The 25033-nt window shown below is 46.1% G+C and overlaps 1 protein-coding gene across 7 annotated transcripts in view; it reads left to right on the forward strand.

Annotated features, from left to right (window-relative positions):
• Positions 1–25033, forward strand: part of PTGFRN (prostaglandin F2 receptor inhibitor) — a 117163-nt gene that overhangs the window by 25686 nt on the left and 66444 nt on the right. For 2 of the 7 annotated variants that reach the window (XR_011134858.1, XM_068910044.1), the window contains exon 1: positions 20166–20313. Coding sequence is in view for 1 of the 7 variants with exons in the window: in XM_068910044.1 (XP_068766145.1) it covers positions 20265–20313 (49 nt within the window). In the remaining 6 variants the exon portion in view is untranslated. The other 5 variants (XM_068910068.1, XM_068910059.1, XM_068910077.1 and 2 more) reach the window with 5 other exon arrangements.

Raw genomic sequence — 25033 nt, forward strand, 5'->3', positions numbered from 1 at the left:
TCACATCTGCATGACATTGCTGGCTTACAGTCATTTGATCAGCTGGCGCACTCAGGTCTTTCTCCTCCTCTGTCACTTCCAACTGATGAGCTCCCAGCTGGCAGCAGAAATTCTCGTTATTACTCCCTTAGGGCATGACCTCGCATTTTGTACTATTAAATTTGATTCCATCTCTATCGCTTCTGTCCTTTTTTCGTAGGAAAACTGCTCTGATTAGTCACCGCATGATGCCTTAGAGACTTAAGAACACATTCACTATATTTTTTTTTTTTAGAAACCTCTTGCTGTTTCAGTATTTTCATTCACTGAATGATGCTGGTGTCTCTCTGTATTACCAAATCTTTCTAACAGGAATGCTAGGCTGATGCAGAGAAGGGCAGGGGAAAATTGCCTCCCAGACGAAATATGTAGCAAGAGCAGGAATGTTTCCAAATTGTTTCAAAGAAATAATTTTTTAAGTTATTCTAACTCGGCTGCATAAAATGATCAGACATACTATCCAATCAACAAAATAACAGAAAAGTACAGGTGTAAAAATGTTCTGCTTTACCAAACTGTTTTTTCCAAAGTGTCCTACCTGGGCTGTGACTGAATTCACTGAGTCTCATTCCTGGAAAGCGATTTTGCCTTCAGTGCTGTCACAATGACAGCTTCCAGCACTTTTGCTTTTTAACCATTAAAGCTATTTTACGGTGTTTAAAGTACTTCAAAAATAACTACTGCTTAATTATTGTACTCAATTACTGTGGCAGTGGGCAGCTTATGCAGATCCGCAATGGTGACGAGAATTCATTTAGTCTAACCTCTATGTCTCAATTACAAATATTGCTATGTGGAGGTTGTTTTACCTAGAGAACGTCTGATGGGATTCAACCCCCCTTTTAGACAGTGTCCTCCCTTGCATACCGCCCACTGCTCAGTTCAGGCATACCTGCATGATGGCACCACTTCGACCTCCTTGGGTACCTCCGTGCTCACTGTGCACTGTAGGCAGGCTTTGAGTAGCCACAGAAAGAGATGAAGGGCTTAGTTTTGGGTAGGTGCTTTGTAAGTAGCCATCTTGGAGAGAACCATGCTGCAAAAAGTTGCCTGTACTGCAAAAACTATTTTATGGAAAAATGTATGGCAGGAAACAGCTGGGGAGAGGTGCACAAAACAGTATTGTTGAATTTTCTTTCTTGTGGCTACATTTTCTGGTATGCCTTTGTTAGGTATTTTGTAAGGCTGTGAGCTCTTTACTGAAAAGACCCACTCCTTTGTTGCTGTTTGAGCAGCACCTAAAGTAATGAGACTCCCATCCCTGAGGGGACCTCTGCAAAGTCCCCCTGTGCAAATGAGTATCGAGGTTGTTTTGATCTCCTGTAAACCAGAAAAGACCATGCCAGGAGCTGTAGTGCTGGCTGGCTATATGTAGTATTAAGATCAACAGTGGTTTCAATTTGTTCTCACTTATACAAACTGGGAACATCGCACAGGCACTTGACAATTTGCTGTGCTGGTCTTCAAATGGACAAAACTTGATTCCCGTGAAAGAACAACCTTTTCTTTCCTAGCTGCATTCCGCACATGATTTGAGGAACCCATCCATGCTGGGATACTGTGAGGACAGGGCATCCGTGAGGAGGGTGCTTGCCGTGGGCCTGTGATACCGGCACTAGGGGCACCTCTGTGTGCCCCTGCTCTCTCTCAAAGCAGCAAAGGGGAAGGATCTCTGTGCTCCCTTTCTGTCTCATGTCTTTTTGACAGCAAGAACTGTATTTCTTGCCCTGTCCAGACATGCTAATGAGGTACCTATGACACCTACCTCTGGAGATGTGGAAGAAAATAGCAGAGGGAAAGGGAAGGCAAAACATCATTTGGAAACACGAGAATTTCCAAAGCATTAATCTGGAGACTATCTCCCTGCCAACAGAATTTCACTAAACCATTGATCTGAATCATGTCACAGATGGTAACGTCTTCCTGAGCGTTAGCAAAACACAGGGCTCCACCTTCAGTGGCCACGCATCACTATTTCTGATCCAGCACAACAACATGCCTGTAAAAGAGAGAGCTTGTAATAACTGCTGTTCAGAAAAAAAATAGCTGTTTGAGGTCTGAATAGCTGGCTTGCAGAAGGAGAATTGCCCATTTTGCTCAGTGCAGCAGTGGAGATGGGCTCATAGGATAAAGAGCACCACATGCTCTGATAGACTGTGAGATCCGCTTTAATGCTTTTTTATAAGTATAAAATCACAATTGGCTTTTCTCAGTGGAAAGCAAAGGTGCTAGGCTTGATAAAGTAGGACCAGTTGTAACACAATCAGAAAAAGGAGGAAGAGATTGCATGTCAGCTGGGAGCTCCATTTGTTTTATTTCATGATTGCAGGAAGAATTTAGGCTTGAAATATTGTTCTAAATATTAAAACCAGGTGATGCCAGGAAGGGTAGTGCTCTTGGGCATATGAGCTCTGGTACTAGAGGCTACATCTGTATCATCTCAGCTGAAGGTCCATCCCAGAACCTGAATTTAGGCACGTACCCTGGCCGTGTGTCCCAGTTTCACAGTAAGATCAGACCAATACTCTCCCACCTTGTTGCACCCTGATTTCCATGCAGGAGGACGTGCTGGCTCCAGATGAGAGCTGTGGTGTGCTCTGGGCAAGTGTTTATCTGCACGGATGGGACTGGGAGGAGGAGCATGACCCACATCAAAGCCACTCTCTAGGCAGCTCTAAAATACAAGCCGCTCTCCTGGGGACCATGAGGCCTGGTGAGCTGATCTCAGCTGGGGTTTAGTGCCCAGATACCTTTTAAGAGTCTTCTCATGTGGGTTGGTGAGAGTTTCCCAGGAAGCAGAGCTGGGGTTTCCATCACCCCAGTTTCCTAAGGAGAGACAGCCCCATGGGTAGGATGACAGTATCTGTCTCCCAGGTGCTACGCTGGCATCTGGCCCAGCCTTCTCCTCCAGAACTGCCACCGAGAAATCTTTGCAAAAGATAGCCAGCTTCTGTTAATCATCTTTCACATACATCCTGGCACAAAGATGTTAAAAGAATAACACCAAGGACTGCAAAACTAAGGCTTCCACAAGCAGGAAGAGAATAAGAGCCAGAATAATGGCTGCCTTGTGTAATCTTATTTTGGGCTCTATGACTGTCTAACTTGCATGCTATTTTAGCCACTGGAACCCGGCCCCTTTCAGTGCACAGACTGCAACTGCAGAGGGGCTGAGCGGGAAGACATGAGGCTGGACGATGCTACTGCCAGTTGACCCATCCTGCTTTTGCTGAGGAAGCTGGAAGATGTGGTAATTGAAGTGGCGCCTGAAGGAAGAGAGAGTCTCATTGGCAAGACGTTGGAGCGCTGTCCCTGAGAACTGGACTTTCTCCTTGCCTCTGCTGCAGTATTCCTGTTGGATGTTATACATGTCGCTTCACCAGGCTTTCGCTAGTATTCACTGCCTCTGTGAGCTCTCATTTCCCAGCACCTGTCTTGAAATCCTAGAGGTGCTGATCTCCACCATGAGTGAGATCAGTGATAGCGCTGCTCTGAACTTGTAAGATGCTATGTTCAGGAGCTGGTCCCTGGGTAGTCTGACCTGAGGCAGCTCAAAGAGGGTATCAAAAGTGACTGCCACTTCCCATCAGGTGGTGAAGATGTAAGAGCTGCTGTAAGCACTCCGGCACTGTAACGGTGCTACGGAAGAACCTAAGAGGAAATTAATAGGGCCAGAGTAACAGGATCTGAATAGCAGCCAGTACAAAAGGCTGAGGATCCATCAGCCTGAGGCAAGCACCTCTCACAGAAGATGTCAGCCTGACCAGTTAAAGTCAGGCAGCTTTAGAAGGAAGTGAATATAATGACAACCTGCGTAATAGACAGGTGGTGCTACCACCTATCATAGTAATGGGACTTTATAAAGAAAAGCCCATCTCGGTGGCTTCCAGAGCAATTTTCTTTAGCAGACAGCTGGGCACCGGGGCTGATTAAGCAGAGATGCAAGCTAGAGCAACTGGAACAACCTACCACATTTTACTGTACCCAGGCTGCTTTAGCTGAAAAAGATACAGCAGGCACATCCAACCCATTTTTAGCTCATCTCTGTATGTATATACACTGTGAGATAACTAACCACTTCATCCCTGCAATGAAGATAGTGCGGCGCAGGACACGTTACCAGCCCTTCCTTCAGGATGGAGGCCCTGCTCGCCCCAGGGCAAGTAGCATCTTGCAGCCTGTGCTCTAGGACAGCAAGGAGCAGGATGCGTGGATTTGCTGCCACCCCATCCTGCGGGCTGAGGAAGAGGAGCAGGACCATGGAGCTTCCTCTTGGTTAGCGGATAGGAACCCATGGGAAACAGTGTGGTGCTTCCTCCACTCGGAGGGGGACCTGAAAGCAGCACTCGGTATGGTTGTGCCCATGCTCTGCTTGGCACGCAGTACAGCTGTGGTGCTTCACAGCTGGCCACATGCACAGCCCCTTCCCAGCCGTACATTGGTGAGGTTGCTGTATCCTTTCACTGGTTTAAAAATCAGCCTCTGCTGGAGTTGGGGCTATTTCTGTGATTTTGATCTGTGATCGCCTGGTGACGTGTCCAAAGCAGTAATTGTCATCCATGAAAGAGCTGGAATGAAACCTGAAACACTGACCTTGCAGACAGGGAGCTGCTCAGACCTTGTCCCCCCTCCATGAAAAGGTTTTGTTTGACTCTCAAAGTGAGCTGGTTCCCAGTTCCCTTCCTCAGGGCCTCCACTGCCTCCATCACAAATGACATCAGATCTCAGGAAAATAGCAGCTTCTAGCGCCAACCTTCAAAATGCCCATTGAACCAAAAAGGTCTAAGGATGTACTTTACCCGCAGGGCTCAAGCAATGGAGAGACAATCTAGTGAAAGAAGGAAGCAGCACGATTAAGAGCAGGAATGCCAAAGGCAGAGAAGATTTAGTTTTTTCCCTTGTGAATCTTTGTAAAGCTGGGGCTGAGAAAAAGCCATGATTCTTTAAATCATGTAACATTTGGAAGCCACTGGCAGGCTCACAGCAGAGGCAAAATGGATGTTTCTGTTACTGGCATTATTATCATCATCAGTCTTACTAACCAAGCAATGATAGTAAAATGCATCATCCAAAGAACTGTGTCCACCCTCCACTTCTACACAATATGGCTTTAATTACACTCAGAGGATCTAACGACAAATTAGGGCCTAGTCAGCCTCCTTTGAAGTCAGTGAAAAGAGTCCTGTTGCCTTGAGCAGGCATTGGCGATGGCCCACACACTGCAGGAGGAAGATTAATTCTCTGTGACCCCATACAGGACAGCCTTTACCCCATGAGAAGCCCCTGGTGTCCGAGTCAGCAGAACTGAGCCCCACTGGCTGCCAAAATCAGGAGCCGAGATTTACTGAAGACCCTGTGCTGTGGTGTTCACATTCTCTTCTGATCTGTGGATGAGTTGCTGTAACTCTCACCACTTACCCACACTGTCCTGTTGTATTCCCAGGCAGCCATCCTCCCTCCCTTCCAGGGTGATTATTTTCCTAGATGGAAAATGGGAACCAGATCATCATCTCAGGCACCAGCTAAGAAGCTGGCCTCCTATCTTTTGTTTCCTTCTTCCAGGAAAAATGGCAATCTACACTAATTCTTAAAACTGGCAAAGCTATCAAATTAGATTCAATCAGGCTCTTTCCACCCCTTACACATGCCTGAAATAATCTTCCGTTACTGGAGTTTAGCTGACGATGCTTTTGTGCAAGAAAGGAAGGGCTCCAGTTAGTTTTTCTGTAACTGAAGCCATATGGAATTGAAACTCGTTGAATCAATAATGAAACATGTCTGTGTTACAGAGCAGTTCTGGTTCCAAGACATACAATGAACTGTTTGCAGAGTCACGTTGCTGGTTAAAACCACATTTTAAAAAAATTGGCAAATAATTTGAGAAATCAGCTCCTTACGAGGATTTGGTCTAGCTGATTCCTTAAGAAAGTTTAAAAAAAAAAAAAAAATCAGCCTCAAGTTCTTTGCTGGCTCCTTTTGACAGTACATTTAACAAATAAGCTGAGGTAAATGTTTGCCAGCCATTTAGTCAAGCTGCTTAAAAACATCTCAATGATATAGAGTCAAAATATATTTGACCTCCTATTTTCCCATGCGTCCTTCCCAACATGTTGTGTCACTGAGAAGCATATGAGTTGCTAAGGCAGACTGAGCTGCCTTTTGAGGAGCTACTGCAATTAATCCAGCCAGAAAGCCATGAATGAAGGAATATTTTCATGACACATCAATGTTTCCCTATTTGGAAAGGACTCGATAAATGCCTAACTGAACTTACACAGCAAGTAAACCACATTTGGAAAAAAAGAGTGTGTGGCCTCAAGACGAGAGCAGTAAATAGCTTTCCTGTTCTGCCTGCTGGGTAAGTAACCTACCTGCTCAAGAGTAGTATTTATTTTATTTAGGTGTTTGGCATGAAGGAGGAGGCAGGAGGAAGTTAGAGGTCTTTCAAGTGACTGGAAGTTTCTTCAGTTCCAGTTAGCACCTTCCACAGATGCCACCTGAAGTCCATCTATATTACAATTTGAGGTAATTCCCTTGTTTTCAGTTCTAGGCCTCAGTAACACATGGCTTTGTAACGTAAATATAAAATAGCATTTTGTGGAACTCAAAAAGCTTTGGTAATTCTTTTCCAAAAGTTGAGCTTTTCTGAATTTTCTTAGTTGGTAACACTGGGCTAGATATGCCATGAGCATATCTCATTTCATAATCTTTTGGATCCTACCGGCCCTGAATATAACACAAAAAGGCTATGTTGATAAATACAGCATGTGGTTATGCCTAACTCACCTACAGGTAGAAGAAAGCTTTCTCCACCTGAACCCAGACTTCTCATTCAAAACAGAGCACGTGAGAAAAAGCGCTTTGTTTCTTTTAAGCCAAGGTCAGCAAGGGCACAGGTGTTTTGGAAAGCTGAGAAGGGTGACTGTGAGGGAGTGCCTATGCTGCTTGGCACCCCAGAGGATGGAAGGATAAACTGGCTTCTAGCGAGAGCAGCTCCTGGTTCCTGGCACGCTCGCATGCTTTCTGAGCAGGAGGAGCACTTCTCCATGGAGGATTCCAGTTCTGTCAGCTCGAGTTTCCTATGTGGAGACTGTGAGAGCAGATGCCTGGAACTTGTTTTTTTTTTTTTTTTTTCCCTCCTTGGATTTTCTTGCTTTCCTGTCCGATTCTGTATCAGGTAATTAAGGACCAAAAGGTTACATTAAGTGTAGCCTTGGCAATCCTACTTTACTGCAGTGCTCCCTATTGTCAGTTATTGTATTATAACAGGGCCTAAAACCCCAATTTGCCTGTGATCCCTGCTCTGAAAGGTTTAGTTTCTATTGCATTAACCGTAGAGGCAGATAATAGGATACCTGTGATTATGGTGAAATGTGGCACAGAAAATTGGGATTATTTGAGCCAGTATGCCCTGGGAAAGAGGCAGGCACTGGTGGCGAGTCACTCATATTCCAGTTCTGTGCCTTCAGCACAAAATCTGAGTCCTGTAGAAAGGGTATGGAAACACCATAGGGGACAAAAACAAAAAGAACCTTTTATTATTTGTTACTCACCAAAATAGCTGAAGCCATCTGCAGTTGTACGGGAACATGCCGGTTGGTAGGGCCACGTATCAATTTCCTGGTGTGGATTTGCCACTCAGGCCGAAAAAAGGAGGGGGGCAAAAAAAGCAAAAAAAAAAAAAAAAACCCCAAACAAATGAAGTGAAAAAACAAAAGACTTCAATGTTTCATAATAAGCTCTCTCTGTTGTGGCAGCAGCTGCAGTTTCTCCTCTCAGATTTCTTTTCTGTTATTAGTCTAAAAGAATCAGCAGCTGCCCAGGAAATATTCCAAAAAGATTCATTGAGCAGTTCCTAGTTGATTTTCAGACACTGATCTGATAGAATTAAAATCTTTGAGGAAGGGACTGGATCTCCTGTTTTTCGTCTGCTCCTCATAAATTAGTGGCTTCTGATAACATGGTTATCTGAAAGGGAACAAGAGTAGGAAGAACTCAGAAATAACAGGTCCAGGTGATGGGAGAGAAGTACTTTTTTTTTTTATGTCACAGAGGGGAAATGAGAACTGCTTAGGTTATTTTAATGATCATTTTTGCATATCCCTCTTTTGCTCAACCAAACTGCTTTCCAAGAGGGTATATCTGGAGGCAACACCCATAGGAGGAATCATCTGGAAGAGACACATTATAGGCTCCTCTAAAAGTATCATACCTCCAGGACATATTAACTATGGAGTTATTCTGGTGCTGTCATTTTACTCCGAGCTTTGTGGCTGGAGCATGCTGCCACCAAAATCCTGCCCAGGAAGTTTCTGAGGCGGAGTGCTATGGGATAGTCTAGAACCGTGCCTCTGAATATGTCCTGCTATTGCTAAACTTGTTCTTTTTCTCACTCATGCTTTTTGCTGAGATGTCTACTAAACAAGAATGTTTCTCCCCCGATGAGGGTACCTGACGAGAGTCCAAGTCGATGTGTGGCCCCAGCCAAGGAGCCAGTAACATATGGTTGTTAATCAGGTTGGGGGGGCAGAAGTGGGCAGCAGCCTTGAGGCTGAGGGTTCCCATTACGGCTGGAGGCTGTCACCCTGAGCTGTTCCCCTGCCATTCGCCCCCTTATAAAATGAGTCACCTTCCCATTTCCAGGACTCCCGTGCGTTATGGCACAATTCAGACGTCATCTCATGCTGAAGCGTGTTAGCCCATTGCCTGTTCTTCTGTATCTCAGGTGAAGAGCCTGGGCTGCTGCCTTGCTGTCTGACAAAGTCCAGAGCAGACACTGGCACCCAGAAAAGAAGACAAAGGTAGCTGAGCCCACATGAAACCTCCAAAGCCGTTGAGACCATGAATCCTGCTATCTAGAGAATTAAATGCAAAAGTCGTGTCTTCCTTTTCTGCTGTCAGTAATGGGGAAGGGATGAAAAAATTAAACTTGGATAGAAGCAATTGGATCCATGATGTCCAGTGCTCCTAAATGCTGTCCACTGAAGTATGCAAGAAGAGCTGGTACTGCTGGTTGCCTGGCCAATTATTTCTATGCAAAAACCCTGACTCCTTCCCATGAATGGAGTGGTTTCATGATCGTCTATATAAAAGAAAGCTGTATTCTGAGAACACATACACGTTTGCATGTGGATGATATTCTCTTGAAATTATTTGAATAAAAATAAAAGAAGAATGAAAACAGGAGTTTTTACTCAAGGGAAAACTTAATGAACTCACTCTCTCCCTTTCACTCCCTGATTAAATATTATGTTACCATTTTATCTTTGTGTATGAAGAGTAAAACCCTCTTCTGTATTTTGCCAGCTTCATTCACGAAGCTTTGTATTATTTTTACTGCAATAAAAACTAAAAATGACTGTCCCCACATAAGAAGCAGAATGAAGAAGAGAAGGGTAGTAATTCCCTGCAGTATGGAGGAAGGAGAAAGTGAAAGATGAGACATCTCCTTTTGTTTGTTTGAATAGGCATGAGATGTGCTCCAACATGTGCTGATGGGAACAGTCCAAGAAGACTGGCTACAGAAGCTCTCTGAGGAATACAAAAGGTATTACCTGCTCCCTAAGGTATCTGTGAGACGTGCTTGTTTATCTCCGCTTGTGCTTCTCTTCTGAAGACTCTTTTTTGCCTTAAGGCTCATTATTTCTGACACCCCATGGGCTCAGTGGCAAATTGCACTGATGTTTTAAGGTTGACTGCCTGATAATTCTAATTCTAACTCTGTGGATTTTCATTTTTAATAGCTAAGTGGATTTCAGTGGATTTTCAGCTAAACTAGGTGAGCGCCGCTGGACTTGTCATTCTGCAGTGGTCAGGTAGCTCACCTGAGCTGGGCTTGCTCACGTGGTGTCCCACCTTCTTTTAGGTGGCAGCAGAAGCATGGGCAACATTCAAATAAAGAAGTTCAGATTAGTATGCCAGTGCATGGCTTCAGAATTCGCTCGGCATTTTATTAACACATCAAAAGGCTATTTCACGTGGCTTTGTCAGTCTCCAGCTATGTGAATTGTACTAGGCATCTCTGCCTGAGACAGCACCAGAGAACCAGCTCTATATGAAAGCAGCTTCATGGGGAATGTCTGTCACCCGCTAAAATGGCTGTTTTTCAAATGTTCTTGAGAGCGAATATTGTTGCTTTTAATCTACAAGTGGATACAGAGTTTTATAGAGAAGATAAGCCAATGGCTTGCAGCTGTGAATGGCTTGCAGTCTCATTCAATCAACTGCTAAGATGTGAGCAGAGGTAACGTGGAATTGGAGAAGAGATGGTCACAGGCAGACCTTGTAAAACAGCGCTTTTTGGAAGAAAAAAAAAAAGTAAATTCCAAGAATTCCAAGTAAGGGGCAATTGAATAACAAACAAACAAGCATGAAGCTGCGAGTGGGGGAAGGAATTTTATTTAACCTTTAGAAGTGTACTCCTCCATCGAATGATTTAGTCTGTGCTGCTATTAGTGGCCCATTGCTCTAGGTAGTAGCAGCAAGTCTTCCAGCTGCCAATCAACCCTTTTACTTACGATAATTATTCTCATTGCTGTGGAAACGGAAATTATCTCTGTTTTCTCACTTCCCATTCCAAAACTGTAATTGCAGCTGCTCCCTCCTCCTTCTTTGGAAGTTTTACATTAAGTGAGAGTCATCAGCCAGGCTTGCCTTAAATCCAGCCTTCCCGTGCAGCCTGGACTGTAGTCGAGCAAGCACAGCAGCTGCCACTTCTCAGCAGGGAAAAAAGCGGGACATTTCTTCAGTCACTGGCTAGGGAATTCATGCTAAAAGAAAGGGGCTGCACCTTGTCTGATGCTTTCATAAAAAGTTTAAGGATCCAGTCCTCTGAGGGCTTTCACAGATATTGCTAACCATCTTAAATTGAAACAGGGCTTCCAAAAGCAGCATCTAAATCCCCATAACACACCTTCGATTTCTGTTGCCAAGGCTACCCAGCTGCCCTGATCCTCTGTGACAAGCTCTGGAAGTGCCAGGATCCTTCTTTTCGCCCTAGTCCTCCCCCCAGTTTCAGGCCTGCCCATGCTCTCCAACGTGGTGAACTCCTCACTCACTCGTGGACCATCTTGCTTGCAGCACGGCATGCTGCTCCACAGCATCGCTGCCACGGCAGGTAAGCGAAGAGCAGACCATTCCCGTGGTCTGAAAGCCTGTGTGATGGCCGGTGGCAGGGTGATGCACAGGTCTTATCCCTTCCATGAGTGGGGAGGCCCTGGCTGACTTCCACAGCGATACAAGAGACTAGCCTGAGCCCCTGTGCAGACCTGCCCTGCCCAGTTTTGCTGTTGCACACTCATCTGTACAAAGCCTGAGTCGGAGGTCTCTAAAACAGTACGTACAGTATTTGTTCATGTTGTTTTACAAAGCTTTCCTATTCTGCTACCTTGGAGGAAGTCCAGCTACCTCCAAGTCAGGAAGTAGCATTTTGAGGGACACAGCATATGTAGCTTTATTGAACATATTCCAGCAGCTTTACATGCAGACACAGCTTTCTCACAGAAAGCCAAATTCTGCCCTCTTCTGAAGTCTCTCGGGTCTAAATTAGTGAGACTTTTATATATCGTGATTTGATTTTGAATGCATTTTCTTGCTGGCAATCCCTGAAGTCAGAGAGCAGGCAAGGAGACTTTGTGCTATAGTTTACCCTGCAGTAAGTTGGCTTTTTGGGCTGTCCAGGGCAGAAACATGATCAGCAGGCACATTCCCTGGGCTGCCAATGCAGAAGTGCCTTGTAAAAGTGAACATCCTCAAGGATGCAAGTGTTACAAAGGCACAGGTGTATTGAACAGTCTCCTAGTGGCCAGCAGAATTCACCAGCTGATGGCTCATCTGCCGGTTGGTGCGAGAGAGCTATAGCTCCTCTATGAAGTTAGCTTCCGAGTTGCCTCCCTTAACATTATCCAAGACTCACAGAAGACGTACTGGATGAGCTGATGATCCTTTTGTACTGCACATACTCCCAAAACGCTGCAGGATCAAGAGCAAAATGCCAGGCTGGAATCAGTGAGGCCTTATGGACACACTCAAGAATAACAAGCCAACTAGTGAGTTTGCAGGCTAACTGTAACAGCTTGTTATCTGATGTCCCCTGGGCACAAACACGGAGACATCTGCAGTTTTTGACCCATTTTTTCTCTTCTGGCTCAATAACTAGTTAGCTGGTCATCCGACGTGGAAACAAAACAGAGGGAAGATGACAACAAATTGCAACAAGCGGGAGATGCTGGAATATTAGGACGCCAGAAGGATTGGAAATAAAGTAAGTACACAGGTTGTTTTGCACACCTTTATTATTCTGCATCAAGCTCTCCGAGTTTGTTTCTGGAACTCTGTTAAAAGCAAAGGTTTCAGTTTACCAGTTGTCACTGAACTTTTATGTTGGTTTTATTTGGCATGTATTTTGCATCTCGGATCTCTTTGCTTGGCACTGCAAGCTAAAAAGGAACCTCAGAAACATACTTCAGGACTTCTCCCACTTTCTCCAGGACTTCCTAACTTTCTCAGTCTTCTGTCTGGGAACTTAAAGCTCTCTTCATATTCATCTCCTCCAGTCCCATTTAGGAAGAGGGAAGAGCTCCAAAATACTGACTGCCAGATGGTCCTGTGGATCGAGAGCTCTGCTCGTTGGGACGCAGTGACTGTGCTATCTAATATCATGCCTCTTTCCTGTTTCGAGACACTGCTACCATCTCTTGTTAGTAAAGAGTGTGCCTAGGTTGTCAGAAGGGGCCATGATCATCAGCCCCAGGCTAATTCTCTTAATTAACTCCTCTTAATGCACTCTAAAAGACTGTTTTAGCCACACTGTCCAAGAAACTGGAGGACATCCTATCTTGAAGAGATAGCGTGTTTCTTCTTTTGTGGTTCAGTACAGTGACAAGACTGTCTTGCTGTAGGAGAAGGATTTGCCACATCCTGTGGTGCTCTTTTCTCATTCCTGGATTATAGATTATTTTAAATCATCTTCAGGTTAATAAGCGACAGCTCAGTGTATACTAGGTGTAGCAGTTCAGTCTTGCATAGACAGAGGCCTCTTGGCTTCTTGTTTCTGTTATTTTTGTCTCTCAGCAAAGTCAAAAATGAATATTGGATTATGTACCTGGTATAGTAGAATGTGAGGTTCTGGGACCTACCAGAGAAACGCACTGTTACTGCTTCTGATTTAATTTGATACATCCTCACTACATGGATGTCCTACTCATTGCAATCAAGGTTAGAAAGGAATTTGAGTATGTTTCTGAGGTGGGAAGAGAGCAGTCCCACAGGTGAAAACACAAAAAGAGGTAGGCTCAGATTGACTGTAGAGAATAAAAGAGGCAGGCTGCTGAGATGGAGCACAGCTGGCCTGCATCACGGGACTGGATCTGGAGCAGGGTGAGAATTGCACCTGCTCATGTGAAGCTGAGACTCTCCCTCCTGACTTCCATTTTGCTTAGAAGAATTCATATAAAAACAAACAAATGCCAGCAGAAATGTTTCTATTGTTTCCTTCTCTGTTTCTATTGAAAACTGTTCCTTTAAAACAGGGAAATATCCTCCCCTATGATTTTTGCAGTCACAAGACAGGAATGGAGCAAACCTGAAAGCACAACTGACTCCTTTTGATTTTTCCTAGTTCAAGAGAGGAGCTATGCCAATGGGAAAGAGAACATAAATCACGCTGAGTAAATCTGGATTTTAAACTGCCTCTAATGATCAACAGCAATCATACAAATATTTACTTCTGTTTTTATAGTATTTGTGTTTAAGCTGACAGTGGATCTTTAATTTGCTATTTAGTCCTTCCTTACAACCTTATAAAAATATATATCATTTAGATAGTTGTTTGGGAGCAATTTTGTCACGTACTGTCTTAGCATGTAGTCTGTGTTCCGTAATTCTTTGGTTAGTGGTCCTCAGTTTGGTCCTAGAGATCAAATCCTGTTTGCACTGAAACTGATGAGAAAATGCCCAGTGGTTTGAACAGGGTGCTGATTTTATCCCTACTGTTCATGCCATGGCAGGAGCCACCATAGCATTTAATGCTGAATCTTTAATACCTATATAGTGCTTTGAGGTGCAGCTCCTCATGTTAGATAATAGGCATTCACAATTTCAAATAAAGGTAAGGGAAAGGTCTCCAGCCCTATTCCTGGAAGTGTAAAAGAGAGGCATGAAGCAGGAAGATGTCTCATTTATTGCAGAACAAGTTGGGTAACTTCTGTGTGTAATTTGCGCGTGTGGTGTTAGGGACATATGTGGGAGTCCCTGCAATCACCTGTTTCCTAGTTATTGCAGCTCTAAGTTGTAGACCATCATAAACATTTTTGCAGACAAGCATCCAAATCTGTATGTATGCACCTATACATCAAGATTTATATATTTTTTTCCACCAGTGCTTAGTGCTCAAAAATTCCATCAAAATCAACAAGAGTGCAGCATGTAACATAAAGCAGCTGTATATGAGTGCTTAAGTACAGATTTAGGAAGGAAACTTTAGGCAGCCAGATATAAAAAAGGTAGTCCATCTTTAAATGATGTGCTTTACTGAAAGGAGTCTCGTCTGAAATTGCTCATGAAGTCTGAGAGTTTATGAAGTAATGAAACCTGTAGCACACAGTGTGCTTCGTACTTTTTCTGGATTTCATTATGCCTTCCTGCCTGGCAGAACAGCTGTAACATTAAACCCATTGAAATTCATAAAGTGCTTAGAGATCCACTGAAGGGAGGCAAGAGGGAAGTAAAAGACACTCAATTTTCATTGCTGATATATCATGCAAGACAGTTTCCAGAATGTCTTCAGAATAAATAAGAATAAATAACTGCAAATGTAGAATCTATTCCATGCTTGTTGGTAAGTAGCTTTTGGTCTGTGGTTGAGGAGAATCTCTCTTAAGGAGAAGATGAGAGAAAATTTTAATTCACTTTTCAAAACCTTTCTTAGGGCCGTGGCTTGGAGCATCAAGGTGCACTTTACTAATGCATAAATACCATCCAGGTCTTATTGGTATTTGAACAGCAGTGGCAAATAGTTTGTTTGACCATTTTGTCCTTTCAGATTTCAACTAGGTTTTCAAATAAGTCATTCACCAATACTTTTTCCTCGTGATTGGTTAACTCAATAACCAGCTGAACAATGTTCATCCTACAAATTGCTTACTTTTTTTCCCCTCATCAATCTGCAAATAATTTATTCACAAATACTTTTTACACGAGGTAGCCAGCTCTAGCCAGGACAAATCAAGGTAATTTCCTACTATTTTGATCGAACAGCAGTACGACTTTATCTTGAACAGATCAATAGAGACAGGTTTTAATACATAACGGGTAAGCCGAGTTTTTCACAATTCTTTGTGAGCTCTCTGCTTTTCCTCGTATATCTGTTCAGCTCCTGAGATTGGAATGACAGGGGGGCATATCTTTTCCATCCAGGTATGCTTGGAAGCATTTCACAAAACCAACTGTACAGCTTAGATGGTGTAGGGATCCCAGCAGCCACGACTGCAATGGGGCAGCCTCTTGCCTGCGACATGGAAGCTGTTTAACAGAGCAAGGCAAAATTTAACAGGAGTTGAGGAAAGGAAATGAAGAAGAGCATTATACTCGCTTCAAAATACAAAGGGAACCTAGAGGCTCAATGAAACCAACCAATGTGAGTTTGGCTAGCACACCTCTTCAGAAAAAGATCTTTAATGAGCTACCGAACCCAAGACAACACATCTACACGTAAATATCTCCAGGACAACGTTTGCACTGCAGTTCCCTTTCCCCTGGGCTCTCATGCAAGCAGTTCGGAAGCAGCTGACAGTCTCTGTCCTGCCCTTAAGCAGCTGAGCACGGCCACATCTGTCTGTCTGTCTGTCTGCCTGTCCCTCTCTCCTGTTGCAGAGATCCGATGGCCACCACACACTAGGAGCAAGGGGCCTCTCGAAGCTGAGGCAATAAGACCGAAAGATTGCTCCCCTGCCTAAGGTCTACAGGCAGCAACTTGCACTGCGCGCAACTTGCACCTTCCAGCCACTGCCCCCAAACAGGGTGCTGGGTGCTTGTCTGGAGGAGCCTTCTGAGGGGCTATCTGAGATGTGTGGGACTGTTAAATGCTGCTCACGCTTGCACCCTGCGCAGGCCTGCTCTCCTTTGCCCTCTGCTGCCCAGGGAATGAGCTGGACAGACAAAACAAGTTGTTTGTCCACGTTTGTCATGAGAGAAACTCCACAAAAACCTGGCCAAGTAGGTGTTGACGGAGTGCCGCAAGTAGGGAGGGTTTGCACGTGGGTTTCTTCAGGATCTGTGCGTGTTCATGTTCATATGCTTACACGTATGCATGTTGTTTAATACAACCCTTCAATCTGGATCTTTACCGGAGATTCGGCTGGTTAATCTAGTCACCCCAAAACGAGCGATGCCTTCAGCCAAGGCATTGTGCAGAAATCTAGTACAAAGAAATGTAGGCAAACTTTTCCGCAGCATCATGAATAAAGCATACAGTATCTACCCAACAACAACAACGTGCTAAACTCTGAAAGTCAAACTGGATGCCTTCCTGAGAAACAAACAACTGACCACATATTTACTTTGCGTCTCATAAATAAATATGGAGAAAACACAAAAACAGAAGAAGATATTTGTCTCTGCTTTATACTCGGAGAAAGCTTTTGACTCAGTCTGGCTTCCACGGCTGAACTATACAAAATGGAATTGGCAAGGGGAAAAAATGACATAATCACATACATGTAACAATCCATTGAAAGTAGGACACAGAAAAAAGAGAAGAAAATGGGCTTTGAAGCAAGAAGGTAGACTAACAGTGTGGTCAACTTGGGCCCTGTTGTTTCGGGCACCTGCACTGGTGATTTATCAACCGCAGAGGAATAGTTACCAAATTGAATGAGGGATCTCAAACATCTGCTTAAACTGTCACAGAGTTATGAAATGTATTTGAACACAGTTCACTGCAAGGCCATGTAGTGAAAAAGAAAGAACATCACTGATGAATGGCAGGATAAAGGTGCGGTCTTGGAAAACAGAGATGCAGAAAGAGACTTGGATATTCAACATGACAACGCCCTCCGCACAAGTTCTTTGTGCAGTGTTGATAGTTAAAGGTCTAATTCCATTTCTAGAGGTGTGAGAAGGGGAATACCAGGTAAAGAGAAGGAAGTGACTTTGTCTCTGTGCGCTGCACGTGTGTATAGACACAGGTGCCCAGGTGTCAAAAGGTATTTAGAAATATGGGAGAGTCTGAAAAATGCTACAGGGGTCAGAAACCAAATCTTATAATGTGAGGCTTCACAGAAAACAACCTATTCAGTTTAGCAAGGTGAGCTGACTGTGTATAGTTACTTATCCGTGAAAATGGGATGAGTGTTCAGTTTCGTAGACAAAGTCATAACAAGTTCTGATGTCTAGAAGTTGGACAAATTCAACCTTGAAAGAAGCAATTTTCTAGCAGTAAGGATAATTAAACACTGGAATAAATTAGTAGGTGGGGTGAGGCACTCAACACTACTTGGAATCTTAAGACAAGATGTGTTGTCTTTCAAACAAACTCACTTTGATCCAGCGCTGGGAAAAATTTCTATGGCTTGTAAATACAGGTCAGATTAACTGATTACATGGCCCCTTCTGTCTAGAAGTCTGAGTATTATGGGGAGGAAAATGGTTCCTACTAAACACTAAGTGAACAAGTCAGTTTACACTTGAGGATACTGCACACCACAGCTCAGAGTTTTACCTGTATTTTTCACCAATTAACAATGCAAAGCAATGGTGAAGTAGACCCCTGTATCCAACTTTGACCGTGAATGCACTGGCAAATTCCAAGCTGGGCAGTCATAAGGAAAAGCTTTCCAATGACATAAGGAAAATAAAATTAAGTCGATCTCTTGGAGAAAGTTACTGCTTGTAACTGTTCAGCAGTTTAATTCAGGTCTTGAATTGGTAATCCTAAACGGGCAACAGACCACAGGAAATACAAAGCACAGAGCAAACAGGAGCCGGGGCTCCTGCAAATACAGCGGGCTTGTGCATACAGTGAACTTTACATCCATGACTACATTTATACGTACCTATTACCATCACTGGCACAAGGCTGGAGAGGCACAAGGGGATTTATTTTCAGGGCTGAAGTTTGATGAAGCCTCAGTAGTTTAACCAGAATGACACAGGCATACGAGTAAGGGGGAGAGATCTTCTCATCTGTTTTCCGAATGTGAAGTAAGTGACATGTCTTGGTTCACAGAAGTGATGTTTTTCAGTGAGGAAAAAAGTTTAGAAGAAAATGTATTTGAATGCTGGCCAAAGAAGGAGATAGAGCAGAAAAATCACAAACAGGCAGCAAGAGCAAACGGGCCTAGGAGGATACTGTAGACCTAGATGCAGTCGGTCCTATTTTGTTGGGGAAACCCTTTCTCAATCAGGCCTGAATTTGGTCTTGTTTTCAGTTTGGAAGTTAGCAGAGCTTATGTCCCAACAGGGCCGAGTCCCCAGGTAGCCCACAGCTCCGGCTTTGCAAAGGTACCTGACGTGTTCAGGTAATCGTGGCTGCAGGGCCAAAGTGTTCCTAATCAAGGGTCTGGCTTCAATCGTATCGGTTAACACCCTCTCCTCGGCAGCCAAGCATTAGAAGATAACAAAGTCCAATCTAAAATCCGCTCTGGTAGTCGTTCTCAGTTATGAAGGCAGTACTTACTTCCTGCTAATGGAAGCAAACAACCTCACCCGAAGCAGGGCATGCCAGGTGTGTGGAGATGCCGAAACACAGCCAAAACCAGCACACACGCCGCAGGAGGAGCAGCTCCAAACCCCGTGAGGGCCGCGGAGACCATCCATGTTGCGAAACGTGTAACATGGAGCTAGCTCCACCAAACAACAGAAAATCGGGTAGCCTAAAGGAAACTGGGGGAGTTACAGAGCAAAAAACACAAATGCACACAGGGAGAGCGCCAAATTTGCAGTTAATGTGGTGAGGGGATTGAGACGACAGATACTGTCCAGATGACTAGAGAGCACGCAAGCTCCTCAATTCTCTGTTTTTGCAAACAAACAGGAAATTAAATCTCCGAGCAAACAAAAACCTCTGCAGCCAGACCAGGAAGGACAGCGGCGGTGGCACTAATGCTGCAGCCTGTCACTGAATTAAGAAGGGACGCAGGCAGCGAAGGAGAAACCGCAACCACCACGTGCCTGCAGCGAGGTGTCGAGCGATGGCCCCTTCCCAACGCAACACCCACGGCCGTGGCGCCTGCAGCAGCAGCAGGCACTCGCCGTGGCGGCGAGCGCCGCTGGCCGGACTGCGCCAAGGAGCGGGCAGGGGACAGGGCAGCCCCCGCGCTGAGGCCGGCGGCTGCGTGGGGACAGGAGACACGGGTGGGACCCAAGTATCTGCGGGAGGGGGGCGGTGCAGGCAGCAGGAGTGTTACCACGGTGGTTGCGGTTTGGGAGATTGCGTGCGTGAGGGGGAAGGAAACCGGAGCGGAGCCTGGAGTCAGGGGGTGCGTGGCTGGGCGGGTGGGGGGGAAGGCCGCCTTTGGGGTTTGCGTGCGTGGGCAGCGGGGTACCTCCGCCGGGGGGTGTGTGTGTGTGCCTGTGTCCTGGGGGGCGGGAGAGCCGGGGGGGAGCCCCGTTTGGGGGGCAGAGGGCAGAAGCGAGCCCCATCTCCGTGTGACTGGGGGGGGGGGTTGCCAGCGCCAGGGCGGGGCTCCGCGCGGCGCCCAACGGCCGCGGGGGCGCCCAACGGCCGCTGCCGAGGGGGCCCCGCCCCGCCCCGCCGCGCGCCTCCCGCCTCCCCCCCTGCCGGGCGCGGGGCTCCGGCGGCCACGTGTGTGCGGAGGCAGCGGCCCCCGGCCGGGGAGCGGCGGCGGCACCGCCCTGCCCGCAGCGCGGCTCGGCTCGGCTCGGCTCGGCTCGGCTCGGCAGGGGGCTCCCCCCCCCCTCGGCTGTCGGCGGACGGGCCGGCGGCGCCTTCTCTCCTCCCCTTTCAGGGGGTGGGGGCCGGGCCGGGCCGGACCCCCGCGCCGCCCCGCTACCTGCGGGCGGGGGCGCGCGCGGGGGCGGGCGCTGGGGAAAGTTTGTGTCTGTGGTTGGCTGCGCGGCGCGGCGTGGCCGGTCGGGGCGGGCGGGCGGGTAGCTCCGTGCAGCTCGCAGGGCAGCGGGAAGGCGAGCGGCCGGTCGGCGGGGAGCGCGCAGCCGCCGGGCCCCGGGCGAGGCGAGAGGCACGCGGCGGGGCGGGGGGTCCGGCCAACATGGGGCGCCGCGGGGAGCGGGCGCCCTTCCTCCTCCTCCTGCTGCTCGGTGAGCCCGGGGGTGCGCGGCCGGGGGCGGGGGGGGGGGGAGGAGGAGGAGGAGGAGGGGGTCGGGCGTTTGCCCGCGGCCGCCTCGCCGGCAGGTAGCGGGTAAGGGCAGGGCAGGGCAGGGCGGGTCGTCGCCCGCGGGCCCAGCCCCGGCCGCGGGGCGGCCTCAGGCGGGAGGGGCCGCCCGTGGAGCCGCCTGAGGCGCGGCGGAGCCCCTCGAGGGGCCGGCGGGTGGCGGGGCCGCCCCGCCGTGCTGCGCCGCGCCGTGCCCGGCGGCCGTTTGTCAGCCGCCGCCCGGCCCGGCTGCGGCCGTTAACGGCTGGCGGCGCCCTATGGGGCTGGCGAGCCGGGGCCGGGGCGGTGCGAATGCGGCTGTTTTTCTCCCCGAAACTTTAGAGGGCCGCTAACGAGCAGAAATGGGGAGGGGATGCTACTTCGTGTGGCGTGTGGTCGCCTTGCGGAAGGGGCCTGCGCAGGAGGTCAGGGTGGTTCGGGGTGTCGGGCTCTGTACGGAGGTGGGGTGATGCTGGCAGTATGGCAGTAGTTGCTCTTATGTGACCTGGTGTATTGGGTGCCCTGTCTTTAGGGCGAGCGTAACGAGATCTCACGTTGCAGAGCACGAAGTGACTCATTTCAAGGGTTAGGAGGTGATCCCTCTCCTGTATGTTCCTCAAGTGAAATAACAGGAGGGGTCTCTGAAACCAGGGACAGGGACAGAAACCTGGACTGTGGTCACACAGGTGTTTCTCGGTAATGCTAGTACTTCTGTGCCCTTTTCCCTGCTCTTCCCCCACTGGGTTTGCTACCTCTGCTGTGAAGTGCCTGTGTTACATGATAACAAATATCGAGTAGTTGACATTATGCTATGTTCAAATAGTTGTGTAGTTGACATTAGATTAACATGTGGTAGTGCTCTTTACCACTGTCAGTTCCAGACGAGCAGCGTGCGGGAATAAATACTGGGGGCTCTTCAGAGCAAGAACTATGCAGAAGGGGGTGGGGGGGACAATATTTTTAGTGCATTCGTTTTGTTTTGCAAAGGAATGCTGGACACATAGCAATGTTGCTAACGGTGTTACTGAAGTAGTAGTGTATATAACCAGAGAACAAGATTGTCCAGGTAAGATAATTATGTGCAGTATTTAAATGGTGCTGTGTCAGCTCTGTGCAGTGAGAAGTACTGGAGGTGTTGGTAAGCGAGCATAGCCCACAAATTGTTATGTGCAGTTGTTGAACCAGGCCACTTGGCTAATTGCAGGTAGTAAATGGGAACCTTTTCCAGATTTGAGGTGGAAGGAGTGAGCAACCAAGCAGTCTCTTCCCGCCTTCCTCCCCTCACCCCCAAGAAACCCGTTCTGCAACACTTTCATTTAAACAAAGCCATATTAGCTAACCTAGTTTGGCCTTTTAATTCTGACATTGCTATGGCTAATTTTCCTTTAAACTCTGCGCTTTTCTTCATGGTTTGGCTGTTGAACCTTTCACAGAAAGATCTGCAGCACAGATAGTTAAAATTGAAAAATCAGCTTTCCAAATCTGGACTTGTACCAGTCTACTTCCTGAGGCTACTTAGAGGCAGTGAGGAAATCAGGATGGGGGATGTATATGCAAAAGTCAAGACCCTACCACACAGAGTGCTTTCTCTTACTTGCAGTCGAGGTTAGTAATCTCATTTCTCTTCACGATATAGGCATTTTGCGAGCTGGGAGAACAGTGAAGACCTGGAGAGAACACCTTTAACATTTCCTTAGAAACAGAAAGGGAATACAGTTTTTTCAATAGAATGGTTTAGTAGGACAAGTTGAAAATCAGGTCTCGCAGATACTGATTTTTACTTTTTGCTGCTTGACCTTGAGCACTTTCAGGATGAGATGCAACAGGAAAGTGTTGTGTTCTTCTTTCCAGACCAAAGAATTATAGGAACTTAAAATGTGCATATACAGATATTAGGCCACTGTTTGTGGTACAGTTTGTCTGAATGTTCTGGATTGCCTCCTGGGGATTTTTTTTTAAATCCAAATTGTGATATTCAAGTTAAAAGTGCTCTTGTGTCAGGTGGGAGGAAATTTTCAGTACTGCTTGAGATGTGTGTTGTGGTGTGGCTGTCTTCTGACAAGGTGGTCTTCCTTTCACTCTGGATGGGGGAAAAATGTGCTTCTGTTAAGGTGCATTTTCTAGCAGCTCTTTAACAGAGAGGCAGGATTTTTTAACTGATGCACTACAAGCATTCAGGAATTTTGTGTAAGCAAGGTGGCGAGAGGAGCTGAAGCACAGAAAAGTTCATCCCTTGCGTGTACTTACGCTTAATTGCTTTGTTCAGATCTTCACAAAATAACCCAGCAAAGGATACAAATGCCTAAAGTGCTTGTCAGTGACAGATAAGAATGTTTTCTCCTCCTTTCTCCTGGATCCAGTATAGTTGTTACCAAAGAGATCTGTTAGTGCCAGTCATGTTGGTAAGAAGATGGTGGAGCCTGGGTTTAAGGCTTGATCTAGTCCCTCTTTTCTTCCCTCCTCTGGTGTGGTTAGATCATGATGACGGAGAGCAGCATGAGGGAAATTTGCACTACCATTGCCTGTTTTAGGTGTAATTTCATTATGCAGTCAACCTACATCATCAACTTGTGAAATGCTCAGGAAACCAAAATATCCTTCCTTGGACAAGACTTTGAAAAAACAAAGCAGTTACCTGGTGATTACCAAGGCTCGGGGAGGAGGGGGGAGGAACACACTGTCACAGGGAAAACAGTAAGCCTTGCGGCAACTCGATTTTTTTTTTTTTCTGTTCCTGTTTGAGATTCAAGGTAAGAATTTAAATGTAACTGAGAAAACGCTGGCTTTTGTTTATGTGCTATGGGACTTGAGGAGAGCAGGCACTCAGCAGATCTTGGGGGAAAGGCACTGATGATGTGTTTCTAGAAGTGACCTTTTTCTTATTATCAGTCAGGCCTGTGTGACGCCCTCTGTCCACTCTGATGACAGCCAGCTCCAGCACTCCAGATCCCCAGATGCCACGCGTATAGGTGAATAGGATTATTTCCTATCACTTGTATCTGAAATTCTTTAGATTTTAGAGTGGTTTTTTTTTAATTTTCTTCGGAAGCTACAACAATTAGTCATTTGAATCAAGGTTTATTTCAGGCTCTGCAATAGAAAGCTTTTGGCAATTAGTAGAAGTTATTGCAATCTTGAACTTCAAGGAAACGTGTGCTTTATTCTTTCTCCACGTTTGCAGTTTATGGGAAAGCATTAGGCAGTTAAAGAGCCTTAAGGTGTGAGGCAGGGAGATGGTATAACGATGAGTGCCCAAGCAGCTTTCAAGGTGTGTTACAGTGGAATCTGCTTCCTGTTTCCCTTACTGGTGTCTGGACACCTGCCAGGGAGCTCGTTACTGCTATTGCAGGTGGCCTTTGCCTTCCTTCTCTTGGAAGAAAGCAGACTCATGTCCTCACTAGTACTTGGAGAAGCAGCAGTCAGCTAGACCTGTGTATCTCTGTAGCTTTGGAGGTGGTTAAAAAGGTTCCCAGAGGGGAAATACCAACAAACCTGTCCTGATCTTAGCAGCTGCTGGCTGCTAAGGTGGTAAAAGCATGTACTGAATGTTGGAAATTGGCTGGTAAAGCACTGGAAGGCAGGTGGTGTTCCTGAGGAGGAAGCATTTTCCGTGTGGTTTTGCCATACTGTTCTATTTTCATAGGATGTAGACTCTAGGAAGATGTGAGACTTCAAGAAAGAGGGTTATAGGGAGTGGTTTTCCCTCTGCATCCCATGTTCTTCCTGGTTTGTGAAAGATAACTTAGTCACCCTTTCTGGCTCTCGTGGCGTCTTTGTAGGTTCTTCTCCAAGGCCACTCTTTCGATGTGGCCAGCACAGGTGCTTTTTCTGAAATTTCTTGTCCTTGTTCTCCAGGTTTCTTGATTGCTACACTTCAACATAGCAGCAGCTTGTGCTTTCAGCAGCCTCTGTTGTATTTGGCTTCAGTCCCTGAACTGAGGTATAAACCTGCCTGAACAAGATTTAAAGTAAGCAGTAGGGGTCATTCAAAAATGCAGTCACATGCTTGAATAGAAGAGAACTTTAAAAAAAAAAAAAAGATAACTAAACAAACAAGGAAAACAACAGGGACATCTGAGATTCCAGCTTTCACATCTAATAAATCTATGGGATTGTGTGGCTTTGGGGGCCTTTTTTATTTTATTTTATTTTTTTAACTTAGCTCAGATAATGTGGTTTTGCTCTCCGTAATCCTTGTCAATCACTAACCTGCAAAACGGGTCTGGATATTGTCTTAGTGAAGGAGTTACATATTGAATAAGATACTTTTAGAAAGTAAACGTTTCAGTTATCTCTTTTGAGATGACTTTCAGTGATAACATTTTTGTGTGTGAAATCCTGTATTTTAAGAGGAAGGGAAGAGGATAGATTATCAGAAAATGAGAAGTCTTTCTGACCTGTATGGAAATCAACCACCTGAAGGTTAAGTTGGAAAGGACTTGAGGAAAACAGTACTAAAGCTAACTGTAGGGTAAGTAAGGGTTATACTAGTGTATCTCAAGGTCTCTAGTATTCTTGGAAGAAAGGTATTAGATGGAGTATAAAGTAAGTGTATGTATTATAATACAAAGAAACATATCCTTTTAATATTTGGCTTTTGGCTTTTACTGGAGATTTGGCAGTTACCTCCTAGGCCTGCCCTATTAGAGGTCCTACTTTCTTACAAG

This window comes from Struthio camelus, chromosome 1 (assembly GCF_040807025.1).
Source record: "Struthio camelus isolate bStrCam1 chromosome 1, bStrCam1.hap1, whole genome shotgun sequence".
Classification (NCBI taxonomy): Eukaryota; Metazoa; Chordata; class Aves; order Struthioniformes; family Struthionidae; genus Struthio; species Struthio camelus.